General features: G+C 37.9%; 1 protein-coding gene across 2 annotated transcripts in view; it reads left to right on the top strand.

Annotated features, from left to right (window-relative positions):
- The window catches only part of LOC126461477 (lysosomal alpha-mannosidase-like), a 148453-nt gene extending 124060 nt beyond the window's left edge, over positions 1–24393 (top strand). For both annotated transcript variants that reach the window (XM_050096000.1, XM_050095999.1), the window contains exons 13-17: positions 3347–3464; positions 9968–10238; positions 13088–13339; positions 16672–16821; positions 23904–24393. In XM_050096000.1, the coding sequence (XP_049951957.1) occupies positions 3347–3464; positions 9968–10238; positions 13088–13339; positions 16672–16821; positions 23904–24158 (1046 nt within the window). In that variant the 3' untranslated portion in view covers positions 24159–24393. The remainder of the gene's footprint in view (positions 1–3346; positions 3465–9967; positions 10239–13087; positions 13340–16671; positions 16822–23903) is intronic.
- The last annotated feature ends 787 nt before the right edge of the window (positions 24394–25180 follow it).

Here is a 25180-nt window from a genome sequence, read left to right on the forward strand (position 1 = left end):
TATTCCTGGAGTGTCGTTAACGGTTTCGTTTCTCTGGTGAGAAAACGGTCTGTATGAACTTCTGGCATTACAAACAGTTTCTTCCACCATACTTACATCTCGGTCCTGTTGCTCTCCCATTCGTGGAGACAACAAAATTTTTAGGTCTTACATTTGACAGGGAACTTTGCTGGTCTCCACATGTGTCGTACTTGGCTGCTCGTTGTACCTGTTCCGTAAATGTCCTCCGTGTTCTCAGCGGTACGTCATGGGGAGCAGATTGAATGGTCCTGCTTCGCTTATATCGGTCTATTGTCCGATCAAAGCTGGATTATGGGAGCTTTGTCTACTCTTCTGCCCAGCCATCCATCTTACACTGTCTAAACTCTATTCACCATCGGGGGTTACATCTGGCGACTGGAGCATTCTACACCAGCCCTGTTGAGAGTCTGTATGCCGAAGCTGCCGCATTACCGCTAAACTACCAGTGCGATATGTTGCTTTGTCGGTACGCCTGCCGACTGATGTCAATGCCTGACCACCCGTCATATTTCTCCTTCTTTGACGACTCTCTTGACCACCAATACGTGCTGTATGTATCTGCCCTGTTACCTCCTGGAGTTCACTTTCGTTGCCTGCCTACGACTTTACAAGTGGGTGAGAGCCTGACGCCACCTTGGCTCCAGGCTCTGGTTCGCGTTCACCTTGAACTCGGCTCACTCCCAAAAGAGAGGACCACGGATTCGATATACCACTCGAGGCTTGTCGAACTTCGTTCGAGGCTTGCTAATAATGTCTTTATTTACACAGATGGCTCCAAGACTACTGCTGGCGTCGGATGTGCCTTCGTCGTTGGGGATGATACCTTTCAATACCGGCTCCTTGACCAGTGTTCAAGCTTTACAGCTGAGCTTTTTGCTCTCTATCAGGCTGTTCAGTATATCCGCCACCATCATCATTCTCCCTATGCTATCTGCTCTGATGCTTTGAGCGCCATTCAGAGTCTCCGTGACCCATATTCGGACCACCCTCTCGTGCAACGAATTCAACGGTCCCTTCAGTAGCTAGCTGATACTGGCACTTGTGTCTTTTTTTTTGGTGGATTCCTGGCCACGTTGGTGTGCCTGGGAATGAAGCTGCTGATGCTGCGGCCAAGGCTGCTGTCCTCCTGCCTCGGACAGCTTCCTTTTGTGTCCCATCAACTGATGTTAGTGGGGTTCTTTGTCGGCGCGTTTCATCATTGTGGCATGAGGCTTGGTCCTCTCTCCATGAAAATAAGCTTAGGGCCATCAAACCGATCCCAATGGCTTGGATGACCTCCTCCCGCCCTTCCCAGCGAGAGGAGGTCATTGTGGCCAGGTTGCGGATTGGGCAGTGCCGATTTAGCCACTGCTACCTGTTGTCTGGTAACCCCGCCCCGCAGTGCCCCTGTGGTCATCCATTGATGGTGTGCCATGTTTTATTGTCCTGTCCCCATTTTATTCACTCTCGTGTTGTCCTGTGTCTGTCGTCTACCTTACAGGAACTTTTAGCTGATGATGCTCGAGCAGCTGCTCATGTCCTTAATTTTATTACATTGACGGACTTGTCCAAAGAGATGTAACTCTTTTATTTTGTTTATCTGCATCTTTTTAAGTACTTTCTGGTGTTGCTCCCTTGCGTTTTTCTACACTATTAGTGTACTAACGTTTGTGACTGGGCACTAATGACCTTAGTAGTTGAGCGCCCTAAACACAATTAAAAAAAAAAAAAAAAAAACTTCTGTTGTTTAGTGAGCCAAACACCTGCTGGCCTAGTACATTACCAGATTTGTGATTTGATTTTGAAACCCCTTGCAGAGAAAACTCTTCATTCATGATGCAACAAAATTTTTTGGTAGATGTGAAGGTAATTTCAGAAATACCCCAAGAGAGTGTTACAAGGCCATCATTGTTTACATTTTGCATTAACAATGTAGAGGACAGTGTTGGAGGCTCTATGAGGTTGCAGAAGACTGTAGTGAAATGCAAGGGGACCTGCAGGGGATTGTTGATTGGTGCAGTGTCTTTCAGGTGACCCTGAATGTAAATTAATGGAACACATTACACATAAGTAGGTGAACAGGTCCTCTGCTCATTGAAAACACTATTGGTGATGAATTACTGGAAACAGTAACTATCATAAAATACTAAGGAATATCAACTGAAACTGTCCTAAATCAGAATTACAACTAATTGCATGAGCGTTATGGAGATCCTTAACAAACCCCAGTGGTACACAATACAAGAAAGCCATTATGTGTCAAGGAGATGTTTACTGTTGAAAATTTGAGTATGTGCACTCCAAGATGTTATGGACAACATATTATTTCTTCCCACATATATCTTGTCGAATGGCCATGATGTGGAGGTCAGAGCTTGTACAGAGCCTCACTAACAGTCAGTCTTCCCACTTTCTATTTGCGAATGGAACAGGAAATGGGGGGAAAGATGGTGGTACTGAAGTGAGCTCCACTACACACTGTAAAGTGGATTATCGAGTATAGATGTAGATTTCCGCAGTACATGTCATGCTTTTCCTCTACTCACGACTGTGTAGTTGCAAACACCTTCATTTTAATTTCCTTGTAGTTTACTACTTGCACTGAAATAGCACATTTTGTGTAGTGCCTCTACAGCACAGTTAATTAGTACTCCACTGTAACCATGATGCACTGGCTGTTCTGTGTTTTTTAAGTCAAATCAGTTCTGAGTGAATTATGTCTTAACTAGTCATCTCTTTCATTTTTTCCCATTTGTTAGGAAGTCCTTTATTGTAACACATACCTAAATTGATTGACTTCATGTTTAATATTTTATGGATATGATAGTTGCTACTCATATGGTGGAGATGCCGAGTCACAGATAGACACAACAAAAAGACTGTCAAACAAAGCTTTCGGCCAAACAGGCCTTCATCAGAAAACACACACACACACACACACACACACACACACACACACACACACACACACACACACACACACACAAATGCAACTCACTCATACATGACCACAGTCTCCAGATTAAGCTTTGTTAGACAGTATTTTTGTTGCGCCTATCTGTGAGTTGACATCTTCACTAAATGGCGAGTAGCAACTATCCTTTTCATAATTTTGTTATTATTCCATGCTATATTTTCCATTGTTTGACTTCATATTCATTTTGTCTTTGCCTGATCCAGAAATACAGTATTCAAAAAATAATCCTTTCTTTTTTGTTTTAAATAAATCTGATTGCATTTGTGATCTAATATTAATCATTCAAATTGTATATGTAAAATTGTAACACTCCAAAAAAGATATAAATGTGCACGGATCTATTTGTCATTGTTGTATGTGTTCCTTAAGGTCCACTTGTTGATGAAGTTCATCAAGTCTTCTCAGATTGGATTAGCCAAGTTGTTCGAGTTTACAAAGGAGAGAACCATGCAGAGCTAGAATGGGTGGTTGGACCTATACCAATTGAGTAAGTGTAGTATTCGTAGATCACATTTAAAAATTAGCAGTATTAAAATTGAGAAGTTAAAAGTTTGCCACTGAATTGTTGGTGATATGATATATCTTAACACTGCAGCTATATATAAAATTAACTACTTGTACATAATATTAAACAATGTTTCGTGATTTACTTACCAGTAACATTGCATGAAGTAAAGTAATAGATTTACATTCACAGAAGAAATTTTAAACTGTTATTTATTTCTATATTATGTGCATTTTTCTAATCTGAAGTGAAATACATTACCATTAGGTTTCACAGAGAACTGGTGGTTTACTCAAAAGGGTAATAAGATTTTCCCTGAAGCCAGGCTGCAGAGGTTTTAGAATTCAAAACACTCCTGGATTCTTGTGCATGTTGAAGCACCACTTCTGGTGTGCCTGTTGGATTAACAACAAGGATTGGTGTGCCAGCCAACCTGGATGTGGTTTTTAGGCAGTTTCCCACATCCCACTAAGTGATTACTGGGCTGGTACCCAAGTCCTACCTCAGTTATACGCTTCACAATTTATAGGAAACTTTCACTCACTTTCACAACTATCACTACCACAGACAGTTGGGGTAGATACATTCTGTCCCTGTGATAACAGAACGGCCCTTGCCAACCCTTAAATTAACCATGCCAAATTTTTTTAATAACAATGCTGAATCTGCCTATGTGGCAGAAAAAATGGGGGTGGGGGTTAAGTTTGAGAATTTGAGGGTTTGTGTTGATTTGGGTTCATGTCAGCAACAGTGAAAGGAGTCGCTAGACACATAAGCAATGCTGTTGGAGTCATCAGTTGAAGAATCGTTTGAAGCAACTCTCATCACTAATCTATCCTGAGCATATCTTCTCATATTTGCGTAACTGCCATGTCCTACATCCACTTAAACATGCTCAGTGTGCTCAGATGTTGAGCTTTTCATACAATTTTCATGCTCTGCACCCCCTGCCCCCCAAATCTCACACATTCCACCTACAATTTTTAACCTGCCCCCAAAGTCCAAAGTCCCCTTCATTACACAAAAAAATTAAGTATTCATTTATGCCCCAGGCTGTGTCTTATCAATATATGGTTTTTTCAGTTGAACTTGGGTCATAGAGTTATTTTGTTTCCAATTTGATGTAGTACCTCCCCTTCAGTTACTCAGTCTCCGTATCTAATCTTCAGTGTTCTTCTCTAACACCACATTTCAGAACCTTCTTTTCGCTTATTGTTTGTTCTGTTTAGTAGCCACAGTAGTTTTACACTCCAGACAAGTACTTTGAGAAAAAACTTCCTAACATTTAAATTTTCTGTTTGATGTTAACATATTTCTCTTTTTCAGGAAGGCTTTTCTTTCTCATTTGTACCCTCCTTACTTCAGTCAACATCAGTTATTTTTCTGCACGAGCGTTATATTTAAAAAATTTAAAAGTGATAAATTATTTCAAAATATTATTGGTGTTAAGGCACTTGCAATGCACCAATTTTGAAACTGGAAAGATTGGCAACATAGAAACCTGCTAATGACATGGAGTAATTTTGTAGTCACTTAAGGCTAAAGCTCTGGAAAAGTGAGAGTTCAACCTAAACTTTTTCTAGTTTCCAGGTCTTGTTTCTGTTCTGGGGGACAGTTAATTATAATCTTCAATCCTCAACAAATTAAAGTCATGGTGATGTATTGATTTTGTAAATGAATGTTGCTCACTGAATTTCATTAGGCTTGAAAATGATATTCCTTGCTATTAAGTACTGTAACAGGTTTCATTTAAATCAAACTAGAAACACCAGTTAATATCAACAGGGGCCATTAAATACAGCACACCATTGACTTTATAATTTTAACTACATGTGCCAGGGTAACTTTTAAGATATTGTTGTTGCATTTTTACTCTTTTGTTTTCACTTTATCTGAATATTACAAAACACACTCATTAAACTGCACGAGTTTTTATTGTCTTCTTCAGATGTGCACACCACAGATGCAGACAGCACACACTCTTAACAGCTCACATTCTGCTTCTTTTTATGGTTGCCAACCAAAGAAAACATACAGAAAATATTGCCAACTTTCCAACAGTTGTGCCAGTGATTGCAGTGCAATCTTCTGAGACCACCTCTTTGTCTTGTAATATTTTTCTAAAATTTTCTTGACTGTTTATTCATCACAATATATCTTGCAAGGAACCCCTCGAGTGCAAGTTCGCTGGTTCAAAGGCCTACTCTTTGGGAGTTACAAACTCTGTAGGATGTTCAGGTAGGTTATCCAGTCTCAAAGAATGCATATAGAATTGTATTGGTGTAATGGGATGATGAGAACTGGTGGAATTTGATGACATGCAATCAAATGCAGTTTGTCATGGAGTGCGTCATGAAACTCCTATCCTTTAAGGTGCAGGTGCAGACAATACAATAATGTGTTTTAGCTGTGGAAAAAACAAACAGCCAGAGACTGAATTTGTCCATTGGTTCCAGGTGGCACGAATTGCAATGTCACACACTTTTCAGGAGGGATAGTTTGCTCTTAAGGAGTAAGATTTTGTATCCAGGCCAGGAATCAAGGAAAAGCAAGTTATTTTGAACAGCTGTTGGCCAAAAGCAGTGCTCATACCATAATTGTAGTTCTCTTACACCCATTTTCCCACTCACATAAATATTTTCTACTACCCTTGCAATATCATGCACGTGAGAAAGAATCATAGGAGGCAGAGCACGTCCAACTTCTCCCAGCGCAATAAATAACTTTCCGGCAAGTCTACCATCCAGATTAACAGCCAACATAACTGTATACAAATGTATTAAGGCATTGATGTTAGTTGATCTTGATGCAACTCTTTTAATGCCATGAATTTCCAGGATTACTTTCAAACGCATTCCCTCTTCAAATCTCAATTGATCGGATTTGAAAACAAATTCATTACTGAATGATGGGATAAGTTTGTTTCTCTTGTCTCCAAATTTTTGGTCTGATTCCCCAGTTTATTGTGCATCGTCAAGTTGACGCTTTGTTTAAAATTTTGTTATCTTACATCGTCAATTCTGTTGCACTGTTTGAAGTTCTGCAGCTGTCCACTGCTTCCCTTGAAATCACTGTAATCTATGTTGTGTGCAATTGGATGTGCATAACATCATAAGTCACTGTCATGCACATCCTATAAATTGTATCAAGCATCCTTGAAACATGCAAACACCAATTTTCATAAGTGTGCCTTTAATGTCCCTTGAATATCCACAATTTTTCTTATGCACTACATGTTCGTAATGCTGCAAACTTATTTGAAATCTGTTCATAATTGTTTTTCTGCTACACTGTGGATGATTTTCCATGTACATAATTATGCTTAGTGCCCACTCCGTGGCCAGTGATTGTCCTTTACTACATTTAACTAGAGACGGTCTTTGTGGCTCCCTGTCCAAGAAAGATAATGAACTGCATGGCTTGACACATGTTTCTGCATCACTCGCTTGCTAAACACAGGTGGCGATCACTGTACTCCTCAAGCAATTGCCCGCAAGGTTGAACATATGACACCACACATTCCACTGACTCACACTGTTGAAACTCTTAATATCTTATATGCCACTTCTTCCTCACTGTGCGAAATTCCTTGGGTTTCATTCTGACAAAATGTCAACTTCAACAACTGTTGTGGCACAAATAATGCAACATTTGTCATTGTCATTGCTCTGCTATGTATCAACACCACTTACACTGTAGTACCGTTGCCAGTTACTTGTCGACTAAGCATTTCAACTACGCTTTATAGCCTCATGCCGTGCTCACCACTAGATACCTCCAGTCGCACCCTCTGTTGCCATTAGCAGCCAATATTGTAGTTTTCAAGTCAGACAATGTGTGGGCCATTGAATGCCTTCTTTAACATCATTGGTCTTTTGCAACCTTACACTCAAGGGGTTCATTGTCATTAACAAGATCCTTCATACTTATCTACAGACAACTTGTATTTGACCACCTTTTGACCTGTTTATGCAGATACATGACATCGAGACACAAACAGTTATTTTGTATAAAAATGGCACCACCACAGCTTCCATATTAAATCTGCATCGTGGAGCTCAGCAACCTCTGTGAAAAGTGGCGGTTCATCGCAGTCTTTTGAAACAGCAAAGTTACATAATGTCAAAGACAAAATCAGTATTGCTGTACTAATACTGTATGTGTTTAAAAAGCTTTTGTTCAAATTTTGAGCTGCTGCCTGTCAAGGCATCTGTGATCTTCTTGAGTCTGTTTCCTGAAGCTGTTCCACAAGGCCTCAGTTTGAATAGAACTAAATTCTAGCACATTCTGACTAAAGCCCTAGAATTGTATTTTAAGGAGCAGCTGCTGAATGACATTAATAATGTGTATTAATCACTGTTTTTTTGTGAAACAACAAAGAATGCTGGTACAGAGAAGTTAGAAATGGTAGTTCATTATTGGTCAGCATCTCAGAATAAAATTATGAGCCATCATTTACTGACTTTTTCATTGGTAAAACAACATCTGAGGATATTGTTGGTAAACTTATAAGCACATTAGTTTCAGCAAACCATTCATTGTATAAACTCTTAATATCTGGGAGTGATAACCCCAATGTTTAAAGTAATGAGACTGCTTAACGAACAAGTTTATCTTGTAAGAAAAAATATACTTAATGATGTAGGCTTGTAGTATTCACCTCAAATACAATGCACACATTTTTACCCAGTTCACTGGAGCATTTTGGAAATAGGAGCCATTGATACATTTGCTTCACAGTGAAATAAAGAGACTTGTTAAAGTGTTGCTAGGAAGGCATTGTGAATCATTAGCATTGAAGACTTGTGAAATGTCAGATGATATTTCACAAGACTCCAATTTTCTGCCTTAACAAGACTGTTTTGTGATGATTTTGTTACAGCAGTTCACCATAAGCTATTTGAAAAGGATGGGCTTCAGTCCTAGATGCTTGTTAAGAAATATTTTACTGATGCATGTAAATATGTTCATCTTAAAGACAACACAGCAGGTTCAAGGAATGTGGAGCAGTTCCAGTGTCTTCAACCATGTAAGAGAACATGACCAGAAAGTTTCAATGATTTTGGAAGCACTGCAAAAGCATTACTGCTGGATATTGATTGTGGTCAGCCAGTAGGTGAATGGAAACTTCTCCTGTTGGAAACCAGCAAAAATTCAAATACAACACAAACTGCAGTTGACAGTTATTGGAACCAGTTAATTGGTAGGAAAAGTATGACAGGAGAATCAAAATGTCCACAGTCATGTAATGTGGTGAAAGCAGCTTTGGCTCTGTCTCCCAGGAATGCTGAGATTGAAAGGTTTTCTGCATCAACAAGATATCTTACAGATATACTTGCTTTCTTTGGTGCACTGTTATAAGAAATGCCACAACTGTCCAGAAGAAGAAAGAAGGAAGAAAAGAAAAAACAAAAATATGAAGAGGAACGAAGAGCTGGTTAGCAAGAAGCCATCAAAAACTTACATCTAAGAAATAGGGGATTTCATCACTGGAAGAAATACTTAAACGAAAACAAGAAAGGCATTAATAGAAGAGAGTTATGGCACCTAATAAGTTGGCCAATGAAACTAATGAGATTTATGGTTGCCGTACATAAGAAAGACTTTTAAAAGGCAAGACTTTCCCAGGCTATGTTGACAGGTGCTCTGCAGGTCGAGAAAGTAGTTCAGAATCGGAGACAAGATTAAAGATGGTCTCTAGTGTAAAAGTGATGAAAGTAAAAGTGTTTGTGTGACACCATTTTTAACAAAAAATCTAAGAATTAAGTGTTAATTACTCCAATGTAATTTTCTGTGCAGTTACATGCTAATTTTTAATCTTATCTTACTTTCAATACATGCATTATCATATTTATTAGTAATGTTAGAAAGTTTGTAAACTGTAGACAAGTTACCTAATTACAGGAATCAGTGGCCAAATCATGTCCAAAATCATTCATTTCCTATCAGTATCTATGTGGTATATTGAATTTTTTTCTCTTTATACAAGAATAAAAAGGTAAAACATATTTGAAGCAAGTCAATTTTGACAGACATTAGAATAAAGGTTAAAGAAATTATTTTTTTCTTATATGCAAACAGTTAATTTTGTTTTTAAGTGTCCTTTTTGGTAGAGTATTTTGTTTAAATCAATAATGTTGTTTTTGAAATAGATATTGTCACATCCTTAATAAAGTTAGGCACTTTTAGTCACTTTTTGTCGAATTTGTAACTTTTACCTCCTTTTCCACATCCAAAAATTGTTGGTAGCCCTACTTAGTGTGTTTAGACTGTGGTTGTTTTTCTCTTTAAATAATGAAAACTATTTGAATATCTGTGCAAGCTGAGACACTCTGTATACCTTTAATCTGCATAGAAAATCGTTAAACTCTTTTGATACTCAGTTCAATTTTTGTACCTACCATGCTTTAATCGTTTTTATATCCTGTAGGAAGTAAAATTGCTCTTGTGCATAAAATGTTAAGTAGTACTTACCTTAATTTCAGGGATAATATTGGCAAGGAAGTAATTACCAAGTTTAGTTCCTCAATTCAAAATCGGGGCGTATTTTATACTGACTCAAATGGCAGAGAACTCCTATGGCGTAAGCGTAATTACCGACCCACTTGGAATCTCAGCAACGCTGAACCAATTGCAGGAAATTACTACCCTGTGACAACAAGAATTCTCATACGGGACAAGGATGCAGAGTTGGCAGTCATACCTGACAGAGCTCAAGGAGGATCTAGTATAAAGGATGGAGAGATAGAACTAATGGTAATATGATTTATTCCTAAAAAGTTAATAATGTGTAAAGTATAACAGCTTGATGTCCATAAAAGTTAAGATGTGCTGAAGAATGATTAGACTACTCTGCTTTGGTATAGAAATATTTTGAATAATTAAAATGACCTCCAGTGTTATATCTTTCTCACAAGAAATGAAACAATGGAAAATCCAGGATTGAATGTAACAATACTTTGAAGGATGTCCTGTTTGGCAGCGTGCTCAGCAACAGGGTGGTCCACTTGTTTCTTGGGCCACAGTTTGTCAGTGGCCATTCATACGGACAGACAGCTTGTTGGTTGTCATGCTCACATAAAATGCAACACAGTTGTTGCAGTTTAGCTTGTAGATCACATGACTGGTTGCACAGGTAGCCCTGCCTTTGTGGGATAGGTGATGTTTGTGACTGGACGGGAGTAGATAGTGTGGGAGGATGTATGGGGCAGGTCTTACATCTAGGTCTATTACAGGTGTATAAGCCATGAGGTATGGGGTTGGAAGCAGGAGTTGTGTAGGGATGGATGAGTATATAGACCTATAGACCTGTATGTAAGACCAGCCCCACACATCCTCACACCACCACCTACTCCAATCCGGTCACAAGCATCACCTATCCCATCAAAGGCAGGGCTACCAGTGAAACTACGCATGTAATCAGCAAGCTAAGCTACAACCACTATGCTGCATTCTATGTGGACATGACAACCACGTAAATGGCCACTGACAAACTGTGGCCAAGAAATAAGTGGACCATCTTGTTGCTGAGCATACTGCCAAACATGTCATCCTTCATTTCAATGACTGCTTCACAGCCTGTGCCATATGTTTCGGTCCCAACTACACCAGCTTTTCTGAATTACGCAGGTGGGAATTTTCCCTGCAATATATCCTGTGTTCCCGTAACCCTACTGGCCTCTACCTTCATTAGTCATTGTCCTCACCCATCCAGCATCTCTGTTCCCATTCCAGCACTATCTGGCCCGCATTCCACCATTGCACCAGTATTTTTACTTCTCTCCTTTTCTGCTACCCCACCCTTCCCCACCTCTCCCCTGCCCACAATCTAACCTCCTGACTGCACATAGCTGCCCTACCCTCTATCCACCTCGTCCCTGCGTGCTCCCCAGCAGCACTGCACTGTCTGCCACCGTTACCCTACTATCCTTCTCCATGCCCGAGCCTCCCCTTTACCACCACCCAGTTGCCACTCCTACCATTGGTGCTCTTGCTCTCAGAGTGACTACACTTGCCCGAGACTGAAGTCATGTGTGTGAGACGCGTTTGAAAAAAAAAAAAAATTATATATATATATATATATATATATATATATATATATATATATATATATATTTGCTATTTAACTGCGTTCTAGAAAAAGTAATACAAGAGTGGCGCGAACGAAAATTGAAGTTCAAAATTGACCAACCAGTGAAATTAGGACGAACAAATATTCGAATAGACTGTTTGGCCTTTGCAGACGACTTGGTTATTCTATCGCAGGACATCCAAATTGCTCAGAAACAAATAGAAATTCTTAAAGAAACAGCAGAAAGAGTAGGTCTCCAAATCTCATTTGAAAAAACACAGTATATGACTAGCAACAAACTGGCACCCAAACTTTTGGAAACTAAGTATGGAAAAATCAAAAGAGTTTCGCAATTCAAATATTTAGGTGAAACAATCTCAGAGACTGGTCTAGAAAAAATTGGAAATGAAATTCGTTGTCAAAAGATGGAGACAGCTTTTAGACTTACAAAAGACATCTACAACAAAAAATGTCTCTCGAGGTACTCTAAATTGAGACATTACAACACGGTCATAAAACCAGAGTGCCTTTATGGGGCTGAAACGCTAATTTTAAACAGAAAAAAGGACATTCAAGAAATCCAAAAAAGAGAAAGGAAAGTAATCAGAAAAATTCTAGGTCCAAAATATACTGAAGAAGGAACATACAGGCTAAGAGCAAATAGTGAAATTCAACAATACACCAGCATATATTCGGATATGAAAAAACGCAGATTAAAATTTTATGGGCATATTAAAAGAATGGATGCTACCAGACTAACTAAACAAGTAGTGGAATTCTACGAAAATCGAAGTAAAACTAAATTTGAGACAATAAAATGGATTGCTGCTATAAAAGAGGACATGAAAGAGGCAGATATAAAACAAGATGAAATTCAAGACAGAAAATTATTTAGGCAAAAAATTCATGACTGGGTAGTTGGTCAAGCTGAAAAACCAAAGAAAACTGGAACCACATGGTCTGATGAAAGGAAAAGAGCTCATTCTGAGAGAATGAAAACAATTTGGGCAGAGAGAAAGTCTAAAAGAAAATAACTGAATGCCCCGTGATTGTACTTCGCGTGGTCCAGTAGGGCCCAAACGTGAATAATAATAATAATAATAATAATATATATATATATATATATACACACACACACACACACACACACACACACACACACACACACACACACACACACACACACACACATCCGCACATATACAGACTGTCCTTTCAGTGTACAGGCATTTTCATTTTACTGACATTGACTACTATCCTATTCATAATATTGAAAATAGTAAAGATTTTTATGTTTGTGTAGGGAAAATGCAGTATTTTTTTCTCTTTATTCATGTATTTTTTTTTTGTGTGTAAGATTATAATCTCTAAAAGGTTAAAGCTAAAATTTTGTAAGTGTAATTGAACTTGATAATAATATCAGCAGAAAAACATAATATTGAAAGTGTTGTGGTAAACCATTTTCATATTCTGACTGTAATACAATAGGTTTCAATTCATGGAAAAATAACTGTGTTACTTTTCTTTCCATTAGGTGCATCGTCGACTACTCCACGATGATGCATTTGGTGTGGGTGAAGCACTGAATGAAACTGCATATGGCAAAGGCCTCATTGCAAGAGGACAACACTACATTGTAGGAGGTGCCATAAAGACATTTAAGAACATTTCTTTGGCTGCTCAAGAGCGAATGCTAATCCAACAGAAAGTGTTAGCTCCCTGGATATTCCTTGCTCCAGCAGATGATATTTGTTTTGAGCAGTGGCAAGAGACATACAAGATGGAGGTACATCTACCTTCTTTCCATTTGAACATCTGTTTTAACATATAAAAATTAGGACTGATTTATAACCAATTATAAATATTGGACAGTACTTTCTACTATCTAAATTTCATTTCTTCAGCTTGTTGACTTTCTTTATAGTTAATACTCATCCTAACATTATGGTTAGTTTTGATAATGAGGAGGAAAAATGGGAAGGGGAAGCGTAAAAAATAACTGCAATACTATGTGTGTCACTGCCATTCATTGATATAAGGGGACAGGACCGTGATCTTTATATTGTTTAAAAAAAAACCATTGTCATGAACATCATAACCAGTTTGAGGTAGTCACTGTTTTTATTCCTTAGTGACATGTTTTGGAAATTAGACTGTGTTTTTACCATAATTTTCTGTACAACAGTTGTTCTCTTTCTGTTGGAGACAACAACAGAAATGGTGCAATTAGATTTTTAACCCTTAAACGTAACTTCTTTTTTTTTTTTCTTTTTTTTTCTTTTTTTCCAAATTTGGCATGTTGTTATGGTCTTTAGTTCAAAGACTGATTTGCTGCAGCTCCCCATGCTACTGTATCCTGTGCAAGCCTCTTCGTCTTCAAATAACTACTGCAACCTACATCCCTCTGAATCTGGTTAGTGTATTCATCTGTTGGTCTCCCTCTATGATTTGTAACAGTGAACCAGTGATTCACTCTGAAAGAGATTCATGGTACTGCAGGTCAGAATCTTGATGCTCTTTGAAACATGCTACCCCAATTCTTACAACATACATTTATTAAAAGACAACAATCAAAATATTTTTGAAAACAAAAAGAATTCTGCAAACAAGGGCATCCTGGTGCAAGTAGATTTCGCAGAAAATTATACTGTTCAACTGCAGAATGAAGTCCAGAGCACCCATTGGCCAAAACCACAAATCATTTTGTTTACAGCATGTGTTTGGGACTCACAAAAAATGGATATTCTTATACTATTGTTAGTGATGAACTTGATCATAATAAATATGCAGTGCATGCTTTCCTAAGTAAGATTGTTGAGCACATTATATCCACGAACCCAGAGGTAGAATCTGTCACATTCATGAATAATGGTGCAGCCAGTCAATTTAAGAAGCATTTCTTGTTTGCCAAGTTGACATTTTTCAGAGAATGCTATGGAATAAATATTTTATGAGACTTCTGTGCCACATGACACGGCAAGGTGTCTGCTTTTTGTTGTCGAGTGTCCAAAGCTGCACACAGTAAACACAATTTCTGGTGGCAACCACCTAAACCAAAACATGACAGTCGAGATAGTGTGCAGTCGGGAATATCTGCAAAGTTGGGAAACGCATACTACCTGGTGCTGAGGACTTTGCAAAAATGGCATGTGAAAGATGTCAAGGCATAAACATTTTTTATATCTCTGCCTTGCAAATTGCAGAGAATATGGAGGAATTGGATCAAATGTGGATTGGAATAGTTCCAATAGAGCAGACCGAAACCATCTGTGCTGTTACACCTTTCGCTCCATATACTATTGAGTACCAGCGTTACTCGCTATCTCCCCAGAGGTTTGTGCACAATTTCAAAAGCGATCTTCAGCTAAAGAAAATTCACAGGATCTGATCAATCATACGGCCTTGCATGAAGGGAATTTTGCTCTGGTTTCCTCTGCTGGAAGAAACAGATAAAGATTTTTTGTGGGGTTGCTGATTTATGTTTAAGATAGTTACGAAATTTAATATCTTAGAAAGAATGATGCAAATGAAAAGATATTTACATTTCCCTCAAAGGAAGAGAAAAAGACCAAATTGTAGAGAAAGTAGCTGCACTAAGTACCATTTTCCCTACTCAATCAGCAGTGCATAATAAAACTGATAATTTTCAAGTGAAAGTGTCATTCCATTACTATTAAGTGTCATTCTGTTACCAGCAATTTTTTTGTTAGTAAAATATTAGTTTAATGCATTTATCTTCTATACCATCTTGTTTCCCATGTTTTCCTTTTCACAATAAAATTTTGGTGTTTCTTGTGGGGAATGGGTGAGGTGAATTGTTGTTGCATTATAAATGAGAACAATATGAATGTCTTAATTATATGATTCTGTTACCAAAAAGTTTTTTGTTGCATTAAGTGTCATTATATGAATGAAACTTAAACTATTAAATTAAATAAATTGTGTTCCTTTGCTTATGTAGAAAATACAGTATTAAATTTTTTGTCTTTTAGCATGATTCTTGGTCTTTTCTATGCTTAAAGAGCAAAAACAGTCACTGAGACTCATTCAGTTACTCATGTAACTACCCAGTTATTACATTCTTTTTGATATCTGAGGCTGCTTTGCATGTCTCATAAATCTTGCTCACCAGACGGAAGATTTTTGTTGTGGCTGGCTATCCCAGTGCTATTGGTAGTTCTGATGCAATGTTGTCTACTTCTGGGACATATAAAGAAGGCTCTTGAAGCTCAAAATAATGAATTAAAAATTTTTGAAGATCACGAATAATAAAATCCCGAGTATACTCATACACTGGACTTTGGCTAAAATATCATGAAACTTGAAGTTATTTTTTAGTTTCTACATAGCCTATCCATGTATTTCACAAAGATTTCCTGTGAACATAACTCCTTGAGAGCTGGTTCAAGCACAGTGGATGTATTTATCTTGTAACACTGACGAGCATTTGTTGCTCAACTGATGAACTGTCACCAATGTCAGTCTCTAATGAAATGATAGCACATTCTTCTTAATTTTCTAAGCTGTGAAATTCAGTGTCAAATTCAGAATCACTATAGCTATCTGTTTTTGATAGTGTTGCCTATACAACAACGTAGGAGTGTGTCTGAAAGCCTGCTTTTTGTTGTCGAGTGCCCAAAGCTGCACACAGTAAAGACAATTTCTGGTGGCAACCACCTCAACCAAAACATGACAGCCAGGATACAAATGTAGTACCAGATGTTCTGTAGTGACTGTTAGTGCTGAAGTGGATATAAGCGGAGTTTAATTTTTTCAAAGGTCTCTTTTCAAGTTGCACAAGTATATATGGGATTTTAAATTTCTGTTGAAGTAACTAAAAATAAGATAACACAGGATTTTACATTAAGGTGTTGAATTTATTTAACTTCTTAAAAAATCAGATATTTTAGGTTTTAGCATAGCAACAACAGCAGAACAATCTATGACTGTACAATGTCATGATGTTGTCCAAATGCAAGTTGGCCCAAAGTGAGCCTGGGGCCTAGAGTACCTTTGAATGAGGTCGCACCTTAATGACTGTTACTGTGGAAACAACTGTGGCATAAGGCTAATGTATGTTTACATTTTTAATCGTCATCATCTTTAAATCTGTTTCAGTATTCTGGACTGAAGAAGAGCTTGCCACCGAATGTGCAAATACTTACACTGGAACAGTGGAAGGGTACAGCATTGCTTTTGCGTATTGAACACATTCTGGAAAAAACTGATGACCCTGATTTGTCAAAACCAGTTACCATCAATCTTAAGGTAATTTTATGAGGAAATTATGCAACCTGTTAGTTTTCGATGTGTTGTTGCTGGAATCAGTTTTCTGATGTATTTCTAATATTATTTCTTTATGTGCACACTTTGAATGGCAAAGGATAGTACTAACATATTAGTGGAGATGCTCAGTCGCAGATAGGCACAACAAAAATACTCTGACAATTAAAGCTTTCGGCCATTGGCCTTCATCAACAATAGCCACACATATACTCACACATGCGCGCACACGCACTCGTATGCAAATGCAGCTCACACACACAACTGCAGTCTCAGGCAGCTGAAAACACACTGCGAGCAGCAGCATGAGTGCATGATGAGAGTGGCGACAGGATGGGGGTAAGGAGGAGGCTGGGACGGGGACGGGGAGGGGGAGGGATAGTATGGTGGGGGTGGTGGACAGTGAAGTGCTGCAGGCTGCAGGTTATACGAGAGCTGTGTGCAGGGAGGGGGGGGGGGAGGGGGAGGAATTAATGGAAAAGGAGAGAAATAAAAGAGAGAAATGAAAATACTGGGTATGGTGATGGAATGGTGACTGTGTAGTGCTGGAATGGGAAGAGGTTCAAATGGCTCTGAGCACTATGGGACTTAACAGCTATGGTCATCAGTCCCCTAGAACTTAGAACTACTTAAACCTAACTAAACTAAGGACAACACACAACACCCAGTCATCACAAGGCAGAGAAACTCCCTGACCCCGCCGGGAATCGAACCCGGGAACTCGGGCGCGGGAAGCGACAACGCTACTGCACGACCACGAGCTGCGGACTATGGGAACAGGGAAGGGGCTGGATGGGTGAGGACAGTGACTAACAAAGGTTGAGGCCAGGAGGGTTATGGGAATGTAGGATGTATCACAGGGAAAGTACCCACCTGCACAGTTCAGAAAAGCTGGTGGTGGTGGGAGGGATCCATATGGCACAGGTTGTGAAGCCGTCATTGAAATGAAGGATATTTTGTTTGACAGCGTGTTCAAAAACAGAGTGGTCCACTTGTTTCTTGGCCACAGTTTATCGGTGGCCATTCATGTGGATAAACAGCGTGTTGGTTGTCGTGCCTACATAGAATGCAGCACTGTGATTGCAGCCTAGCTAGTAGACTATTTGACTGGTTTCACAGGTAGTCCTGCCTTTGTTGGGATAGTTGATTATAGTGACTTGACTGGAGTAGATGGTGGTGGAAGGATGTATAGGACAGGTCTTACATCTAGGTCTATTACAGGGGTATGAGCCATGAGGTAAGGGATTGGGAGCAAGGGTTGTGTAAGGATGGATGTGTATATTGTGTAGGTTTGGTGGACGGCAGAATACCACTGTGGGAGGGGTGGGAAGGATAGTGAGCAGGACATTTCTCATTTCAGGACACGATGAGAGGTAATCAAAATGCTGGCAGAGAATGTAATTCAGTTATATTTTAACTAAAGTTCAGTCTTGATCACAACACTTACGTCTCAATAACATAGGTGACTGGTTTCGGTTATATTTATATAACCATCTTCAGACCCGTGGCTTCCTTGGAGGATGGTAGGTGGAGCTCTCCTCAGCTGCTACGAAGTCAACTCCGCCTACCATCCTCCAAGGAAGCCATGGGTCTGAAGATGGTTATATAAATATAACCGAAACCGGTCACCTATGTTATTGAGACATAAGTGTTGTGATCAAGACTGAACTTTAGTTAAAATATAATACTCTATTGATCACTGTTTCCAAAAATGTTTACCAAAATTGTAATTCAGTTGCTCCAGTCCTAGGTGGTTCTGAGTTATGAGGAGGATGCTCCTCTGTGGCTTTGGGAGGTGGTGGGAGACTGGAAAGATGAGGCAAGGGAGATTTGTTTCTGTAAAGGGTTGGGAGGGTAATTATGGTCAGTGAAGGGCTTCAGTGAGACCTTCGGTATATTTTGAGAGGGAGTACTCGTCACAGCAGATGCAGTGACCATGGATGGCTAGACTGTACGGAAGGTATTTTTTGGTATGGAATGTCTGGCAGCTGTCGAAGGTGAGGTAGTGCTAGTGGTTCGTATATTTGATATGGATGGAGGTATTGATGTAGCCATCTTTGAGGTGGAGGTCAACATCTTGGAAGGTGGCTTGGTGGGTTGAGTAGGACCAAGTGAAGCAAATGGGGGCGAAGTTGTTGAGGTTCTGGAGGAATGTGGATAGGGTGTTCTCACCTTCAATCCATAAAACAAAGATGTCATCAGTGAATCTGAACCATGTGAGGGGTTTAGGATTCTGGGTTTTTAGGAAGGATTCCTCTAGATGGCCCATGAATAGGTTGGCATAGAATGGCGCTGTGTGGGTGCCCATAGCCATACCCCAGATTTGTTTGTAGGTAATGCCTCTAAAGGAGAAATAATTGTGGTTGATGATGTAGTTGGTCATGGCAACTAGGAAGGTGGTTGTTGGTTTGGAATCCGTTGGGCGTTGGGAAATTTGGTGTTCAATAGTGGTAAGGCCATGGGCATTAGGAATGTTAGTGTACAGGGAGGTGGTATCAGTAGTGACAAGCAGGGCACCGTGTGGTAAAGGAACGGGAACTGTGGAGAGTTACTGGAGGTGGTGTTACATTCCATCCTGGATTTTCCATTGTTTGAAAGGATAGTACTACATAGATTACTGAAAATGCAATGGGGCCATAAAAATTATCGTAACTTTTTTTCATACTATTAAATTTGCCCATATTGATCAATATTTATTTGAATTGCTTTTTGAAGCAGTTAACGTAAGGAAATCTAAATTTTTAATCTAAAATTAATTAATATTGGTAGGATATACTTTTTTCTTACATGCAGTTTAAAGTGTGGTGACTTCAGTTGATTTAATTAATGCTAATTGCAGTTATATCCCAGCCAAGTTTAATTGTTTTATTCTTATACGTTATTTAATATAGCATATTATTACGATTCTTGATGGCATTGTTTACTCATGCTTCTTGGTATAAAAAACATATCCAGTCCATTCCTAACTTTCTGTTCAAATGTTAACAAGAAGATTGATGTCATTTAGATAGATATGTAATGATTTTTCGAGGTCTTAGTTTGAGAATACATTGCTATTTACGTTATTTTGGTCATGAACATTCATTGTTTCATTTTGCAATGATTCAGCTGTATCTGCATTTGATCACGTCACTGTTAACTTGGGACTGATCTCTACTTCGACAAAAACTGTTAGTATTGTTCTTAAGCATCATCATTACATAAAGTTTGGGAAATGGTTACTAATTTTAACTTAATTGCATTTATATATTTTCACACCATATAAATACAGCTCGGGGGGAAAAAAGAAATACTGCAGCATTTGTCACATGATTTAGTGTGTTGTTTTATTCTTAACTACCTGCAAAATCAGTTTTGTAGATCATTGTAGAATTGATACAATACTTGGTGCAGGAAGCTGACTCTTTATTAAATTTATAAGAAAAGTCAGTCGTGTGTGCAAATTTAGGTGCGTTAATTCTTTACTAACCTGTTGTATTGCTCCCGGTGGCACCCAGCAGTCCATATGAAACAAAGCCATCCACATATACATATATGCACACTAACAAGTTTCTTTTGATTCATGACTTAAAAAAAATACAATATTGATCAAGATTCATCATTAGTATGTTCCTGCAAAGTATGATACATCTCAGAAACTGTTAGGATGAAGTTCTGGATTTTGTGTGTGTGTGTCTTGCAGTAAAACAGTTTTTCACCTGATCCGCTTGGTGCCATGCAATCACTTCATTCAACACAGTCTTCTCTCTTCTTGTTAGGGAAACAGTAACAATGTGTTTCCAGCTTCTTAGCCATTCTTCAGTGTCTGTAAATGATAGATGACCACTTAGTTCTGGCATGCTCCTTTGAACTTTGGGAACAAGTATCTTAGTTAATTTTATTCCTGTGCTGAAGGTGTGAACACTATTTTAACTACCTTGTTTTTTTGTCATTTATTATACAGTCTAAAATTGATCATACAATGTAAGCTTTCACAGTCGGTATTGTCTTCACTTAAAACTTCCGGGCTGATAGGCCGTGGCCGAAGTATAAATCTCTCTCCTGACGTTTCGTCTCTGACTGTGGGAGACATCCTCGGAGGTAAAGCGGCGAACCGCCGCTGTACCTCCGAGGATGTCTCCCGCAGTCAGAGACGAAACGTCAGGAGAGAGTTTTATACTTCGGCCACGGTGTATCAGCCCGGAAGTTTTAAGTGAAGACAGTCTAAAATTGTTTACCACAGGCACCTCAAGGAATCAGAAGAATGCTTTTCTCTACTGCTGCAGTGATTTTTAGACCAAACCTTAATGTTACATAGTAGTTGCTCTTTGTAATCTGCTTTTTGTTTATCGACATTGTGGCAAGTGCTCAGCGTCAGCACTGGTCTCATATTTTGCTGCACTAATATGTAGAATATTACACGTATAGAACCTATCTATGAACATGTGGAAACATGAGCCATATGAATTCTACAATAATTCATTGGACAAATTAAAAATTATTTGAGTTTTCAATTAAAGGTCTGGTCTCATCAGCACACTGGTGGTAGGGCTGCTGTAATAGTGTATTACCTGAGTCAGCTTAGGTAGAACATAAATACACACGCCCCATTTTGCTGGTTTTTATGGATTGTACTTTTTGAAGGTGTTGCATCTGTGAGAACATACTCTGGTTTTGTCTGTGGTAACGTGGTGGCTCCGAGTAAAGTATTACAAGAATGTTATCTTCAGGTGCAGTAAAGAATTTTGTACCTTACTCGGGCAACTTTGGAATATGTGAGTCTTTGATGGAGGGCTTACACATAACTACAAAACATTTGTATGAATCTATGAACTGAAAACACATCCAAATAAAATACATTGTAATTAACTCAATAAATAGTTTTCTGGTCTAGGGGCTTTGAATCAACAGCCTTGGTCTCAAAAGTATTTTCAATTTGAAAAATGCCATGTTACCACCCCGAGCTGCTGAAAAAGTTTTTGATGATTACAGAACCAGTTTCAGTTGACTAACCATCCTCAGGTTCCTAAAAAATAATCTGCTGCATCATGTTTGGCAAAATATAAAACCATCAATGTCAGATGATAAAACCTGTAATCATACTGTAATATAAATTAAATAGTCAGTGTGTAAAACTGTGCTAGGTAGTGCAGTCATTCGTGTTATAACTGTAATTGGTGGTAATGTTTTGAACAGATCCATATCACAACATTGACGGCAATTGCAATTATAGCGTTAACAAGTACACTACCTAGCACAATTTATTTATATTATAATAAATAATTTATATTATAAGTTAATAGTGTCTAATCCATGGTTTTATCAATTTACAGAAATGATTTTTATATTTCACATAATATGATACTGCAAATACTTTTATGAACCTGAGGATAGTCAGTCAATTAACATGACATTTGTCAAATATTTATAAGCTGTGGGGCAGCACCTCCTGAAAATATTTTCAATTCATTTACAGTCTCATTTCTTCAGTCATTCCTTATAGAATTCTTGTTTAATGTGCAAAAAGCAAGTTTTGATACAATATGTTGATATGTTTTGTCTGCAATGGTCTGTAGAAGTTGACCACTTAAAATAGAAGGAAAAATTGCACTGTTTCTGGTGACTGGATGCTTTGAATAGTTAACTATTTTTTTCTGTAATGTTATTCACACTAGGTAATGCACACTTCTCCAAACATCAGGACCCAATTTGCTATTGTGCACATCACTGCATTCACCAGTCAAATTATAGTTTTGGGACAAACCGTCATCACTTGACCAACTGTCAAATTCTGCACAGATAATCACTTATATAATAGCTTGATTCATGACTCTTATTGAGAAATTTTTCAGTTTCACTGTCACTAAGATTTCAGAAGGAGATGAGTAATTGAACACAGTAAACAGAACCAGATAAATGTAAAGTGCAACAGTTATACAGAGGTGAAAAGAGTTTGACAGGATAGTATGGAGAGGTGCATCAGTTCCATCTTCAGATTGATTTTGTCAACAGCAACAGCACTGACTATATCATCAAGATGTACTATAAATTGCTGCTGGTATGATTACCGACTTGGATGTGGTTTTCACTCATTTTTGACAGCAATTGAGCTAAATTCTTTGCTTGTACATTTTGGTATCTCACTTGTACAAAGTCTGAAACTTGAACAAAGACATGTGTAAGGGTGATAGTATGGTTCCCATACAGATTGCCTGTGTCACAGCCTACAACATTTAACAGGAGAATTCAGTGCTATCCAGAAGAACACATCACTACCATTTCTTATGCATATTTGAATTTTTGATAGCTTTTATTGCAAAATTCCTGAATTATATATTTTGTTCCTGAAATATCTGTTTTCTCCTCAAGCAACTGTTTGATATGTGATATTGTGTACCTTATAAGAGTCCATCAGTGCAGTTAAAAAAAAAAAATTATTTATCACATATTCTGGCTACCATATCATCAAGCGTTTTTCTGTACGAATGAAATGAAAAGTAAGTGAAATGAAAATGAAATGAAACACTTTGTAAAGAGTAAAATCCATCAGAAAGAGTGATTTTATTTGTATGTTTTCACACTTCTAATCATTGCAGCTTGTTTGCTCTTCATATGTTCTTTTTGTGTTTTGATATACTTGTCCTAAATGCAGTGAGTTATTGTCATTCTTGCACTAGTTGCTGATTTGAATATGCTTATATAACCATTGTAGGATATTCCAGTGGATTCATTAACATTTGAGCTTCTTGATTCAGACTATCACATCCTATGCATTTGGTTATGATTAGAAGTTAATCATCAGAATGACTAAAATGCCATGCACGAAATGAAATGGGTGATCCATGTATGTTACCCCTGTTGTAATATTCTTAAACTAATTAAGTGATTGATGTGTGGTTTCTCATCCTCACCCACTCAAGCTGAACTTTTATAGTAAAGGAAATGTTTTTGTGTAAACTAAGCTTAATGTACTGCTGCTTTGAAACATATGTAGCGGGTGTTCCTCATTTTATAGTTTACTGTGTAAATTAATAAAACATGGAAGCAATAATTTGTTGTGCCTAATCTATGTGCTTGTTTTTCTGCAGGATGTCTTTGCTCCATTTTCGATTAAATCTGCTCGTGAAACAACTCTTGGAGCAAATCAATGGCTTTCTGATTCAAAACGTCTGAAATGGAGAGTAGAATCAAATGATATTCATCGTGATACTTACTCTCGTCATTCATCCTCTTATTATTATGATGATGATGATGATCTCACCATTACACTCAATCCAATGCAAATTCGTACCTTCATTATTGAAGTGAAAGGGAAATTTTATGGTATCAAATCAAGAAGTTAACAACAAGGACAATAGTGTGTAATACGGAGGCAGATATTATTTATGCCACTGGTGTTTAAAATTTTTGTCTACAACAAAAGAAGTGCTCAATTATTGTGCTATTTGTGGTTTCCATTTTTAGATAAGGAGATATTATTAAGTTTTAGCTAACTGTTATGTTTGTGTAGTTGAAAAAGTGTTTTAAGTTTCTCTGTTATACATTTTTGTAAATAAAGTGTTTTCTATCTTTTTGTAATCTCGTTTTCTGTTTTGTGTGAAAGTGGTACATACTCTGATTATTGTAAATTATATGCAGCTCATACTGCTTAGTGCAAAACTTCATAAATCTGTCAGTGGCCCACTTTTGTAGGATAAGAAAGTAAAAGTTCATAACTTTATATTGACTATAATAAATGACAGCATGGTAACATTTTAAAAGCACATTGCTGTCATATACTCATGTGACTAATACAAAAGAGATTTCCTGTTGTCTAGTATATTAGAGATATCCTTTATAGAGAGAAGAGATTTCTTGTCACCCATTGTATTACATATAAACAGAGAGAGAGACTATTAAGGATATCATTTTAACTCTAGCAATTCTTCAGAGGCCTTAGACATGATTTATACCATTCATCTGGTATCACATAAAAATCTTTCAATTTGATATGCATTGCAAGTTGTTTGCAAAGTGATAGATACCAAGTTTATCATGCTTTTACCTGATCATCTCACATTTTTGTGAAACATATACCAATTCCAACATGCTTCAAATTGCTGATTTCGAAAATTTGAAAATGGGGTAAGGATTCATATGATATCATAACAGTGGACACCTGGACTGTGTAAAGTTCTGGATGATACTTGCTGCTTTCTGATGAGGGGAAACATCATATATATATATTATAAAACATTTTCTTAAAACATATTTTTTACATCTTTTTCCAGTATCAGTTTCAGATATCAATTGCAAATAAATTTTATTATGCTTTATTGGTTTTGACAAATTAATTTGTCATCTTCAGAAGCCTAGTTTAGCAGGT

This window comes from Schistocerca serialis, chromosome 1 (assembly GCF_023864345.2).
Source record: "Schistocerca serialis cubense isolate TAMUIC-IGC-003099 chromosome 1, iqSchSeri2.2, whole genome shotgun sequence".
Lineage (NCBI taxonomy): Eukaryota > Metazoa > Arthropoda > Insecta > Orthoptera > Acrididae > Schistocerca > Schistocerca serialis.